Consider the following 14795-nt stretch of genomic DNA (forward strand, 5'->3'; position numbering starts at 1 on the left):
TCAGACCGAAAGAATAATGCTTACACATTACTGGTTTACGACAGTAATAGGCGCCATTTTGGTGGCCATAATCTAGCCTGCATCCTGTGCAAAGGAGCCTACCACTGGTATAAGTGTTAGGTTTATGAGATGCAAAAGAGATATTACTAAGAACCATTTTACAAATTTATTTATTTATGAAAGTATAATAGAGTGCAGAGAGACTGTTAAACTAAATTTTAGCTTCGAATGCTGCTTTAGTAGTAAATTGGTAAAACTGCACTAAAGTAAAACACTAGTATTATGTTACTATATTTATATTTTTTTATAGTTAATATTTGTAGTATTTCGAGAAAATTTCCTTTAACATGTTTCGGCGCATGTAATATTTTTAACAAAAATGATATGTTTCCATCAAGAAAGCATTTAAACCAAAATCGCACGGTGCGTTCATTAGTAGTAATAATCCATCTTCCTTGTATAAGCTGAATAAAAAAACAACTGAAAGTTGCAAATTTTATAAACAAATAACTAGATGTGAAAAAAGTTCCACTCAAAAATCTCAAACCACGAAGGTTCTTTGTCAATTCGTAATATCTTTTACAATAAGACGGCAATTTCACACTTAAATCCCTAATAATAATAAATCAATTATAACTATGGTCATCCAAAAGGCAATCAGATGTACACAAATGTGATATAAATTGATTTATTACCCCTCATTCCTGAGCTGACTTGGCACTGGTACTTGGCGTCGTCTTCGAGCGCTACATCCATGATGTCCAGAGAGTAATCCCCTGTAATTACAAATATGTTACTACCCTCCTCTATATCATGCAGTTAGTTATACCATGACTTAGTCTGTGTGTATAAATTATGTTTATTTCTAGAAAAAATCACTACTTTTTCCAAAGCCACAAGCCTGTTGCAATCGTCCGCGTGGGAGACCCATTGTTCTGTGAACGGCTAGATCACTTGGCATTGTACATAATTGTAGAGACGACGCTTCATTGTGTCTTCTACCACATTTATCACGGGGAGTGTTCCGAACAGCTGTTCCACCTGACTCCTGCCGCCGACTTCCACCTTCACACAAATTAGGATATCATCCCCACCATCTGGATATGCCTCCACAGAGTGGTTTTCAAGGAACTTTCTTCCGCGTAAAACCAAGCTGTGGAATGAGCTACCGTGTACGGTGTTTTCAGGACGATACGACATGGGTAATTTCATGTGTCGTATGCGTCGCTCCTGTGATTTCTCTAGTGTTGCAATAGAATATGGGCAGCGGTGATCACTTAACATCAAGTGACCCGAAAACTCGTTTGTCCCCTTCTTGTATAATTAATAAAAAAAACGCACTGTTTATAGAAAACCCAACTAAAAAATAGAAAAATTAATTTGAAAAATTAAAATTAACATCAATTCCTGCCTTAGAGATTATATAGATGAAAATTCTATAAATTAACGAAAATCTTATTTTGCAAATTGAAAAATGGAATAGTTTTATCAAATTAATGTACATTACAGTACAGTTCGCGGTTCGGTACGGTTCTCGATAAATATATGAAGTTTGAACGAAATCTGGCCGTTAAAAATGGGTCAAAATCGCGCCGAAATGATTCAGTTACAAACAAACAGCCATAAAGGTGAAGCTGATAAAGGGGTGTAAAAGAGGCGATATAGCATATTGTGGCAAAGGCATAGTCATTGTGAAGGCCCCTGTGTCGTCCTAGTGATTGTCCTACCAGCGTTTTATTTGTAGAACGCAACATCAAAGCATATTACCACAAACACTACGTTTTGGGCTCGAAATACTCTATAGACTATGGGCTAATTAGATGTCGCAATAAGACACTACTTTTGTTGTATATCCAACCAGCGGACATGTCAATATTTAAACAGAGCTCTTTGAATGAAGCAAGTGGACATATTACGATGTTGCACGAGTTGGCTTAAACGTTGAGGACAGTTATCTGTTTTGTTCTTGTTTTTCTGTCACAAACAGAGGAGGTCTCATTGTACCTGTTAATAGCTCGGTATACAAACATATACCAAGCGTATGGAGATTTTTAAAAATTGCATTTAGCCCATTTCACCCCGCTCCATTTTAATATCGTAAAATATTGTATAATGTATCGGCGCTTAAATGAGAAAACTCAATGAACAATCATATAAAAATTACAGATTCCAAATTCAAATGTTATATTTTGTTTATTTTTAATTGTAACAGTATTTATGGCCAGATTAAGTATACAGGTTGGTTTTTTATTGACGATTTAATATAGGATATAATTTTTTTTGGAAAATCATTTGGGTTTGATTTCCTTCAAAAGTTCAAGAAATTTTAAAAAACTTAACATGCAGTTGTTGTTTTCTTATAAATTGAGAGCATGGCTCCTTTCACGACTTTCCTCTAAGTCTCGTAGTTTCCGACTTGGCCATCAGCGCCCTTCTCAAAAAACCACCCTGTATTACAAAGTTCTCCCTTGTCAAATAAAACTTTAATATATTTCATAATTTGTGCTCATTGAGTCCTAGTACACTGTCTGGTATTTTATTGTTAAATTGAATACCAAGACCTATGAAGGAGCCCTTAACTCTAGCTAACTTATTTAACGGCACGTTCAGTATAAAGCTTGAGCAAAGTTTAAGTTCGCTCTAAGCATTAAGTGGTTGCAAATTACGTTCAAATATTCGTATTTTAACGGATGCATATAGATGAAGGGAAATAGAAGTATCAACTGTATAGTAGATCCTGTAAATGAAGCCACAACCTGAGAGTTGTACAAAGGATAAGAGGTTTATGGACAATACGTCACTCGAACGATTGGCGCGGTTGGAAGAGCGCTCGCACGGAATGCGAGAGGTCGCGGGTTCGAGTCCCGCATCGTTAGTAAATTTTGTTTTCAAAATTTATTTGTGTAATAAAGCCTTTAAGTGAGGGTTATCACTTTAAAAGCATAAAAATATGTTTAAATGTATAAAAATTTCGTCTGTAAAATAATAGCTATTTATGTAACTGTTGTGTAATACCCCTTAAATTAAAACACGATTGTGGCATGATAAACCTTCATGTGATAATCACATGAGTGTTTTTATACCTAATAATCAACAGTTGCCTACAAGACTTTATCTTCACCCATTATATGATTCCTCTATATAAAAAAATCGATACTGCTAACATTGAAAAAGCCAGTCCTAGTAACCATAATATCATCCAAAGCAGTGTTAGTACGAAAACGGGTGATATAATGTTGTACTGAATTTCATTACAACACTCGTTTGGATGATGTATTGGTTATTAGGACATTGGGTGTTTCAATGTTGGCAATAAGCTGTTTTAGAATCTTTAACAGAGGGGTGGACATAAAAGTATCAACAGATTCAAAAGCTATTAATCATAGTACCTTCTTCGTCGCTCCCAATCATCCTATACCGGTCGTAGCCTCTGAGGTCTCTATGAAGACCAAGCCCGAAGTCATCTTTCGTCCACTGCAGTTGGCCTGCCTTATTCTCCACACGACAAGGCAGCGTCACTCTCGAACCTATTACTGCTGTCTGTGAAATTCAAATATTTTTATTCAAAATAGCATGTGACATCACTTATTGAAAGTCAAAAACTATCATCCATTCCAAAAAGAATGCCTCAAACCTGAGAAGAATGCGCGCAACAAACGAAACAAAAAAATATGCTTACAAAGTAATATTGTACAATTAAAATCTAAAACTTAAACACCTGAGGGTGGTCGCTCCATTCCCAATCTGTGGTTTCATTAAGAAAGCAATTTATGTTATAGTAACCTTTACCACTCAAACGTTTCTTAACAATTCTTTTGAATAACGTAATACTTTTGTTATGAACATATTCTGGGATCTTCTTGTAAAAGCATAAACATCGCCCCACAAAAGACTTACTAACTTGACTTAGCCGAGTAGTAGGCATAATAAGTTCATGTCTGTTAAAATAATGGTTATGACAGTTTCTAGTAAATTCACTTAAGTGCATATGAACATACATTACATTATCAAGAATATATTGAGAAGCAACAGTCAAGATGAAATATAAAATTGTCAGAAATATAAAGTTCTTTAGATAGGTAGTTAAAAGAAATAAAGAAACAGGGGGGGTTGTTTACCATAGCACAAGATAATATCGTTCTTATCTATGTATATACTCCATCAAGTTTCGTATCACAGGTAATACACCAATTAGTAGCAAGCGTAATCTTACTACTAAACAATCTCCAAGGCGCCTAAGAATTATCAAATCTGTCGCCTCAAAAAATTTCCCACGATTTCCTAAACATCCGCTCCTCCTTGCCACGTTACTTATCAATACAATTAATCCAACATTTTATTAATTCCCAAAACTCTTTGATACGATATTGTATATTTTTAAAATTTTATGTGTAACTGGTTTATAAATGAATATTAATTAATTGATTACAGCTTCACACATCCGAGCGTAAACACATTTTAGTGTTTTTGATGTTGAAACTGTATCGGGATGTTTTTAGATAATGGATAATTCTTATTTTATTTATTCAAATTGTCTTTTAAAATGCATTTTAATTGACACTTACTCCAGCCTTACTTTAAACAGCTTCATTTAATCTATAAAGGAACCGTTTAACTTAAAAGCATGAGTATGTATAACCTTATGGAAATTCCATTCGTTTAACTTTTGACTAGTAAATAACGAATCGACTAATATAATAAAACTTTAAAATATCAAACACAGTATAAAATACTGACTGACAGTTACTAGGTTGATTGCTTTGTTTATCGTTCGCAGGTCACACTAAAAGTTTTGCGTAACTTAAAAAAACAACATGCTATAACCAAAATTTCCAAATACTCTCCTTTACATTTTAAACATTTTGTCATGCGATCGAACCATTTTTTAAAACAGGAGGACCACAGATCTGAAGGCATGTTTTCTACGTGCTGATTGAACGCTATCACTGCCTCTTCGGAATGGGTAAAAGTGAAACCCCTCAACAAATCATTGATTTTTGAGAAAATACAGATATCACAGGGTGCGAGGTTGGGGCTATGTGCAGGATGGGTGACGAGTTGTACTCTTTCGGAAGCTAAAAATTACTTCGTTTTGTTGGCCATGAGTGAAGTCACTCATCAGAAAATCAGACTAACATATTTAAATAAAAGTCATAAATATAAAAAAATGTTTTGCTCACCTGATCTTGGGGCTCCATAGCAAACTTCTGTTCATTAAACGCACACACATTTATACTTAACACTACACACACACTCAAAGTCCGTAATAGCAAGAACAGTGGTTGAAAACATTTACTAGTAACCCTTAGTCTTTTATAGTTTGACATTTTCATTTATAATTTAAAACACATAGTATTTTTACATTTTGAACGTCAGTTATGTGTCTGGAGCAGACGTTTCGTAGAGAGCAGGCACGTTGTTTATTCTCGGCATGTGTTGTTGAGTATCTGTAACAAAAGGTATTAATTAAAAATAGAATTACTTAAGCGTAAATTATATAACTGTTACAAAGGGCCGTCGTTTCGGCCGAGTGTGCTTTAATTTTATATTTAATGGTTAGTCTTATTCCATAGCGTTTTCTTTTTTTTATGACAGTAAGGGACGAGTCGAGCAGGACGTTCAGCTGATGGTAATTGATGTGCCCTGCCCGTTATTATTGCAACACAGTGCCGCTCAGAATTCTTGAAAAAACCCAAAAATTCCGAGTGGCACTGCAATTGCACTCGTTACCTTGAGACATAAGATGTTAAGTCTCATTTGCCCAGTAATATCACTAGCTACGGCGCCCTTCAGACCGAAACACAGTAATGTTAACACATTACTGCTTCACGGCAGAAATAGATGCCGCTGTGGTACCCATAATCTAGCCGGCATCCTGTGCAAAGGAGCCTCCCACTGGTGGTTACATGAAGAGAGAAAGAAAATAGTTCTACCAATGCCTTTATTCAAATTTAAAACCTGCCTTTAAGGATTCCATCAAAAAATCAGTGTTGTGTTTAAAGATTGTTGACTTTCAGACTTTCACGGTCTTATTACAAAATAATAATTTAAACATGGCTTACACAGGAGTATTGTTACAGCTATCTATCTATTTAAGCGCCGTCTAAACATTGACCCTAATCAATAGAAGGACACGGATTTATAATTAATTTTTTTCTAAATAAGTGTTCAACACATAGTTATTTTTTTTTGTAAATAAATTTGTGATTTCATAGTGTTCGTGGTTGATAACTAAAGGTGTGTAATTCTCCATGACAAACTCATCGTCAGTATTAATCATCGCAGCTGTTAGCATGGCAACGCGTCACACACTGTTAAAGAAATAAATATCAATGTATTGTAAAAATGAAATCAAAGATTATGCCAAGCTTCAAATCAGCTAAGTTTTACGTAGGTAAGTAAATTCTGAGCAAAGTGTAAGTACGCTTTATAAATCCTCAGCCTTAGTGTCTATTTCATTTCAATCTGTTCTAAAATCTTCAATCTCAGACACTGTTGAGGCATTATCTATAATTAATTTTAAATGTTTTATTAAAAAATGGCTCCGTCGTATATCCTACTATTCCACAGCTGAATATCTAAGTGATCAGACAGCCTGGGACTAGATTATGATTATTTTATAGCAATAACAATGACAGTACAATATTGAATTATATTTTATTAAAAAAACGCAATAAATTTGAAAGTTTGAAATGACATCAAAAAGAATTCTAAAGGAATACATTTTCAGAAAATTAAATACGTTTTGTGCCTTTACAAGGTTTTGTCAAGGAATCTAAACAAGCAAAGTCGCAGCCCTCGCTAGTATTTATATGTTGATTGAAAGCTTTATCATTAATTTCACCAACTAATGAATCCTTGAAGGCTATTATACAGTTCGAAACAAGTTTTGATCCATTTTTAATTTAACCTCCAATCAATATTGAATACATAATTAATCATATGTGATTTGGTATCAATAAAGGTGCCGATATACTTTATATTATCTGTACGTATCAAACATTATTTTTATTATACCTTCCGTTCTCAGATACCGAAGTTGTTTTACTGACGTACTTAACGGTTACTCTTTTACGACATACCAATTACAAAATTAATTATACCAAGATAGAATAAATACGTGTGGAAAGTCAATGCGGGCTATCAATGTAACTAGCACTGCTGTATCATCGTAAATTTACTTAGTCTAAGGATAAAATATATTTCTATACAGGATATATTATATATCAAAAATAACCAGACAAGTGTGAGTTGGTACCTACATTATATCTAATATATATACCTACATCTCGTGTCTGAGAATCGGCCAACGATTTTCACCCTTCTACGATCAATATCTTTTTTTGTATGGTGATTTTAATATTATTCTATTCCATCCACAGATACGCAATAGAGTTGCAAGATGGCAATCGAATATAATGATTATTGTCGGTATGAGCCGCGCTCTACGAGCACAAGTCCGCAGTAACAGACGGGACATTACCGCGAACCCACTACACTCACCCTGATAAAGGACCTACGAATGGTCCGAAACTAGTCGGTACCCACATCGATAAAACGTTAGCAAAGCCGTATTAATAAATAATAAGTTAATTATGACTCATGAAAGTCTTAATAACCTATAATTTATATTGATTTTCATGAGAACGTCGAAATATACGTTTTTGTGCAATAAACAGCCGTATCTTTTTATTAGCCGTAAGCTTGATTATTTCACCGCTTTAAGAGACTGTAGACTTTAGTATAATGTTTTAATTTCAACTCATTACCTCCACGCATTGCCGAGATAAAGGGTCTCGACAGACAGACAGACAAATGGACTGTCAGCTGAGCCATAGTTATAGGGTAACAGTTGGTTACTTTTAAAATAAAAACTAGGCATAGGATGGATGAAAAACATTTTGGTATTGCAGGCACTTCTCTGCACTCTTTGTTTCTCGCACAAGTTTAAATTTCCTGACTTTCTTGTAATGTTATTAATCCTCAGGGAAGAGAGTCGTGTCTGAATAATAATGTTTCTTAAATTATTAGCCTCACTTAAATATGTAAAACAATCATCCTAACCAAAATATTGTTGATGATGCTGCGGAAAAAACTTTCAGTTTTATAGTTTGTTCCGATATGTAGTCTAATAAAAACATTATAAAAAAAATAAATAAACATAAATCCTCAGAACACAATAATAAATAGCAATGAATCCAATTATTGTAAGTCAAATCGGTCGTGAGCAAACTTCAAATTCAGTTTCCAAAGTGGTTCACCAATTGGGGGCTCCTTAGCATAGGATGCCGGCTAGATTATGGGAACCACAACGGCGCCTATTTCTGCCGTGAAGCAGTAATGTGTAAGTATTACTGCTTCGGTCTGAAGGACGCCGTAGCTAGTACGAGTAGTGCCGCTCAAAATTTTTGGGGTTTCCAACAATCCGGAGCGGCACTGCATTGTAATGGGCAGACCGTATCAATTACCATCTGCTGAACGTCCTGCTCGTCTCATCCCTTAATTTCATAAAAAAAGTATAAGAGACTGCGGCAAACACAATAGATTAATAATTACGAATTTAACTTTAAAATAGGTGCAGTAGTTCATGCAATAATAATTCAATATGTTTTCGTAATCAAATAAAATTAAAAGCTAAAAGACTTACTAATTAGACTTCATATACAAAATTATTCTAAGCGATATAGACTTCCCAACATCACTGAGGTTCAAATTAAACTGCAGTGGTTCCACATTATTGTACCTATGTGTATTTTTAAACCACCCCTCGACTGTCTGACTCAGAGTTAAATGTATGTTTAAAATAACTTATATAGGCGTTTTATTTTAGGAATAGTTTAACATTCGTGTAATACTAATGTCTGCTTGTGACTTTCTTGGTTAATTGGGAATATTTTTTAATCAAATAACAACCAAAGGAGGCTTAAAAACAAAAACAAATTCCAACATCATATTATGAAAGGCCATAGCCTATGAATTACGCAATCCCATATTTTTATTATATACAAATTTACATCATGTTTGTTCAAACCATTCTTAAGTTACATACACATATACAGACCTAGCCTTTAGAATTGTATAGTGTTTGGAGGGTTGGCTATCACAGCTGTCCTAGAGGATTTAAAAGAGGATTTAGAAGTACTGACGGAGTCGGTAAATCCCTCCGAGTTTTATCTCATCGTATTATCATATCATATAATATTTACATCATAAGGTATGACTTTACGTAGATTTTGAGGACATAACGGAAATCGGCGAGAAACTTTCAAGTCCAGAAATCCTAAACATAGTTTCTGAGAAGTCGAAAGCTGCTCTTTTACCTTCATCCACCTGACCTTGCCGTTGCTGCGCATAAGAAGGCCAATGTTCTAGTACTCTTATATCTCAAACTCCAAAATTAAAAGGCACCACCGACCATCCTGCGGTGCAAGAGCTCTGAACAATACAATTCCTGCAGAAGACTCTTCGCTGAATTTTGTTTTTCTTAGATGAAAAAGAATTCAATCGAGCCGGGTTGCATTTATTATGGAACCTCGATAGGTTGATAAATTGAACCTCGATAGGTTATCAAAAAACTCAAATCGTTTGCTCCTAAGTTGACTCAGGTGCTAATTACTATTATTCCAATTGAGCTCTTGTCCATGAGATCCTAGAAAAAGTATTCCAATTCAGCTCTTGTCCATGAGATCCTAGAAAAAGGTGATAGCTAAGATCACTAGGCACTAGGCACTAGGCACACGATAAACAACTGTAACTATCACCAAACGCAAAACCTTCATAATTCATCAACGGAAGACGTCCACTGCTGGAAAAAGGCCTCCCCAAAAAATCTCTACGACGATCGGTCTTGTGTTATCCTCATCTAACGTATTCCAGCTATTTTAACCAGATCGTTGGTCCATCTTGTGGGGGGCCTACCAACACTGCATCTTCCGGTATGTGGTCGCCATTCGTAGGACTTTGCTGCCCCAACCACCATCTGTCTGTCGAACTGTCTGTGCCCTGCCCACTGCCACTTCACTGGGCTATGTCGGTGATACCTTTACAAGTGAATCGCTAGTTCCCTCACTGGGTGCAGCATACAAATTATTGTCAACAGATATTGCTCAAAGCCCGTGAACCATAGAGTTCCACAATACCGTTTGCTATTTTTTACACTAATTCTTCTTCATATCAATGATATGTTAAATGCCTACAACATGCATTATTATGCAGATTTACTGCTGCTGTATCGATTCCTGAATTAACCTTATTCGATCAAAAAAAGATTTGAGGTCGCCCAGTAAACACAAAAAACGTCCCATTTGTCGTCGCCAATAACAATTCTCTGAGCAATGTAGCAATTCCTTGTTAACTAGATTCCTAATAACAAAACATTTATATATAATACGTCTGTCTCCACCGTACGTTAGCGGATATACGTCATAGTTCCGGATACGGAACCAGCCTAATGTATCCGTTGAAAGACGGAATCACGTTAACAAGGGTATCCTATATCCGTCTGCTCCTCCTCATTTGTATAAATCTATATATATCACACATCAAGACCATATGGTATGGATGTACTTCTATTATGACTTAAGGCCGATTTCTATATTAATCTATTACCACTTTATGGTAATTCAATAACCGTTCTATGAAAGATTTTCAAAATTTATATAACTTATTTTAGTTAGATAAATGTTGAAGGACTTCCCTTTTGAGTTTGCAGACCTGGGTTAGGGAAGACCGCTTTTTCCGTATGATAATAATGCTGACTTGCTGGAACTGTATCTTAGAAATAATCAAAATCACATGTGTTGCGGAATTCAAAAGAATTGTAAAAACTGGTCAAATTCCAGTTGCACTGGACCGTAGAAGATAGATCATTATATACCTGCTATTGTATAACAATGATTTTATTAATATCATTGATTTATTTGTTTTGGTCACTTAATTCAGCAGTCTATTGCAGCTTATGTAACAGACGGACAGACAGACGCACAGTATTTTAGAAACGGAGCCCCAAAAAATATAGCAACTGTATAACATTAGTAAGTACCCGGAACATTAAAAATGAATTCTCAATTATAAAAGTTTGTAACTTCATAAATTCCTGAAGTCGGTTAAATAAATTCTCAACTGTTATAACATTTTAAATAACTGTATAGTTAATCTTACAAATGATAAACTAAGATTCTTGTAAGTTACCATTATTTAGATCCAGCCAGTTAATAGATATTATCACTGGTCTCGTATCAGTTTAGTAATTATTCGTTCACCAAATAGTTAAGCAATTAATGTTTGACATTGGATCTAGAGATATGTAAGAAATAATTAAAGATATTTTAGATTGGACAGATTTGACGACATCGCTCGAGTGATTGTATTAGCTTCTGGCCTTTAAAGTTTAGTATTAAGAGGTTTATGATATCTACGTTAGAACTTTTAAAGATAACGACTTTCTGGAGTTTCTTATGTAAGTTATGTTATTAACTTTGTTAATTAATTATACTTAAGAATCATTTTAGTGTTTGGACGGGCAAAATTTGTGTTTAATATTTGTGTTTGGAATGAAGTTCTATATAGCATGTTGTCACTCAAGTTAGATTACTATTTAAAAAAAGTGTGTGTGTACTTATATATGCACGCAAGAAGTCATACTTTTTTGGCCTAACAAAGCAAAAATCTTGAAAATTATTTAGTCCTCGTGCTATTCTACGTTTGTGGAAAGAACAATATTGTAAAAATCTTGCAACGATGGCTTTGACACTTAATTATTAAATAACGAATACGGCTGTACGCGCTTGAACCCTTTGCCTATCCTAATAATGGACAGAGAAAACAAAAAAAAATGAATGACGCAAACATCAGAAAATTTTAGGAACCAACTTCAACCTGTTAATTTTCTGTTGATGATGCGCGCGCATCTTAAAATTTCACTTTCATCATTTTTTCATAACGCGCCTAAAGAAGTATAACTTCAAAATCATACGTTTCGAAAAAGAATTGTTCGGTTTTTCTTTCCTTATGTGACGTCTAATCGTACAATATATTTCTGTGATAGATACCAGGCAAACATAATTCAAGCAGAGATAATTAAATGTGTTTGAATAGTGGTTGAAGATCTCATGCTCAATATCGACGTATAAACACATTTTAATCCTTTATTGATACACGCGAACATGTTATAGTACTCTTTTAGAAATTAGTACTCTCAAAGCAATATAATAAACAAACTTGGATAAGTTATACATATAGATAGAGTATCTTGCTGTTGGATAGCACATGAAAACAGGCCAGGTTTTTTACTTAAGTGTGCGTCACAAGCTACGTCTTACACCCGCGGTATGTATGTCACTTTGTTTTAGTGTGTGTCCGTTACATAAAATAGAGGTAAACAGTTAACTGCATTTTTTTTTGACGTGTTCACAACAGTCACAGTCTATCCAAACATAAATTATCTAAGATAGCAGCACGTATCTATAGTAACCAAGATTTCAAAGTACCAGTACCAGGCTCCTTTGCACAGGATGCCGGCTAAATTATGGTACAAAGGCGCTGTCATGAAGCAGTAATCTGTAGTAAGAATTACTGTGTTTCGGTCTGAAAGGCGCCGTAGCTAGTGAAAATACTGGGCAAATGTGACTTATGACAAGCTTATGTTTTAAGGTGACGAGAGCAGTTGTAGTCACGCTCTGAATTTTTGGGGGTTTTCAAAAATCCAGAGCGGCACTGCATTGTTATGGGCAGGCCGTATCAATTACCACCAGCTAAACGTCATGCTCGTCTCGTCCCTGTTTACACATTACTGCTTCACGGCAGAAATAGCCGCCGTTGTGGTACCCATAATTTAGCCATATATTTTCTTGTATGACCACAAAAAACTTCTTACAGAGTATTGATAATTGATTTTGCTATTTCCTTTTTTATCGGAAAGGGCTATTGCTCTAAATTGATCCAATAATACTTTGGAAAAAAATTCTTACCCTAAGGGTGAATGATACTGGAAAATAGGGTTGATTTATGATTTGTATTCAATTTTAATACGAAGTTGTTTAACGGTAGGAATCTATTTTGAAATTAATCAAAAATGTCGTAGTTATTAGTGGATTATAGCCACAAAAATTAAAAAATAACTTTTTATCAAAAAAGAAATTAACCGCGTAAATAAAAATTAAAAGCAATAAATAATAAACCTATTTTATTTAACCTAAATAATTAATAAGTTATTTTGATTTGGCGCCAAACAAGTAAATTAATTAATTACGTAAGCATGACGCGCGGTGGCGGCCCGACTAAAACTACTTAAGTATACTTACTTACATTAGTTTAAGAGCTTAGTTATAGGTATAATATAAAAGTTAAATTTATTATTATTATTTTATTATTATTAAAAAAACATTCAACAGGACGTATCGCGAACTTCAGGTTCACGTTTTCAGGGGGACACGATTCTTCCGGAAATAATTGTATTTAAAGGCATAAAGGCCTTTCTCAAAATTGATTCCTTTAAAATTCTTTTTGATGTCATTTCTTATACTACTAGATACTACTACCGCTTCGGTAAATTAAAATATTTTAGCCCATTAAAAAGTATTATAACTAAATAACGTTATAACTACGGGATTAACGAGATGTAGCCGCTAGCAGATTGCAGGGTTAAAATAATAATATTATTAATATTAACCTTCAGTTTCAGAATTCTAATCATTAGTCTCATCGCTTTTGGGGATTTTTTAATGACAATAAGGGACGAGACGAATAGAACGTTCAGCTTATGTATTATTGGTACGCCCTGCCTATTACAATGCAGTACCGCTCAGGATTCTTGAAAAACTCAAAAATTCTGAGCGGCACTACTTGTGACATAAGATGTTAAGTCTCATTTGCCCAGTAATTTTACAAGGTTCGATGCCCCTCAGACCGAATCACAATCTAGCCGGCATTCTGTGCAAAGGAGCCTCTCATTGGTAAAATATATTGGCCGCAATATATAGTACGTACAAAATATACATACAAATGTGTGAAATTCTTTCCTACTACTGTTTTTAAACATCGAACACCATAATTGATTTGATGCAATCATAAGTGACGGTTATTTCATACTCGTTTGTTCTCATGCAATAAAAAGTTACAAGGCAGACAGCCATACATATAACAAATCCAACAATGTCAATCCAATCAAAGCCTCGACCTCCATTTTGTATTTTATGTAATCAATTAAAGTCAATATTCAAATTAAAAACAAACATTGTGTCAACCGCAACGTCACTGTCACACGGAAAACATTTTTTGCTACTTCAATCCTTCTGGGAACGGATGTAACCGCAAAGCTTACATCAACAAGCAAATACAATCTTTAGCCGACTGCAATACGACATAAAACCCCTTGAATCGACGTACAGTCTCGACATCAGCGTATAAATTCTTAGCATAAATCATGTAGGCGACTTTAAGCTGTAAAGCAATACAATACAAGATGGATTGGCGTGTAATAAATGTAACGTCCTTCGTCCGTACGAGTACGACAAAACCCTTAATCGGATCTTTTCGAATTTCAATTCGTTTATAGATACTAATGTTGTTGAGGAAACGCAAATTGGCAATATGTTTTCTTCTATGTTTATAAGTCAAGATAAACTTATTGTTTTTTTAGATGTAATTACACAAACAGTGAAATTATATCTAAAAATAACGACTTCTAATGACTTACAGAACGCATGCATATGCGCCTTATGAGAAAGCTCATGGTCACTCAGAGGGCAATGGAGAGGGCTATGCTCGGAGTTTCCCTGCGAGTTCGAATCAGAAAT

General features: G+C 34.7%; 1 protein-coding gene across 2 annotated transcripts in view; it reads right to left on the bottom strand.

The window, feature by feature from the left end:
• The window catches only part of LOC126975607 (irregular chiasm C-roughest protein-like), a 151969-nt gene that overhangs the window by 92632 nt on the left and 44542 nt on the right, over positions 1-14795 (bottom strand). For both annotated transcript variants that reach the window (XM_050823577.1, XM_050823586.1), the window contains exons 2-4: positions 5181-5447; positions 3390-3540; positions 696-776 (exon numbers count right to left, since the gene is read on the bottom strand). In XM_050823577.1, coding sequence (XP_050679534.1) covers positions 696-776; positions 3390-3540; positions 5181-5333 — 385 coding nt within the window. In that variant the 5' untranslated portion in view covers positions 5334-5447. The remainder of the gene's footprint in view (positions 1-695; positions 777-3389; positions 3541-5180; positions 5448-14795) is intronic.

Source organism: Leptidea sinapis, chromosome 2 (assembly GCF_905404315.1).
Source record: "Leptidea sinapis chromosome 2, ilLepSina1.1, whole genome shotgun sequence".
NCBI classification, from domain to species: Eukaryota; Metazoa; Arthropoda; class Insecta; order Lepidoptera; family Pieridae; genus Leptidea; species Leptidea sinapis.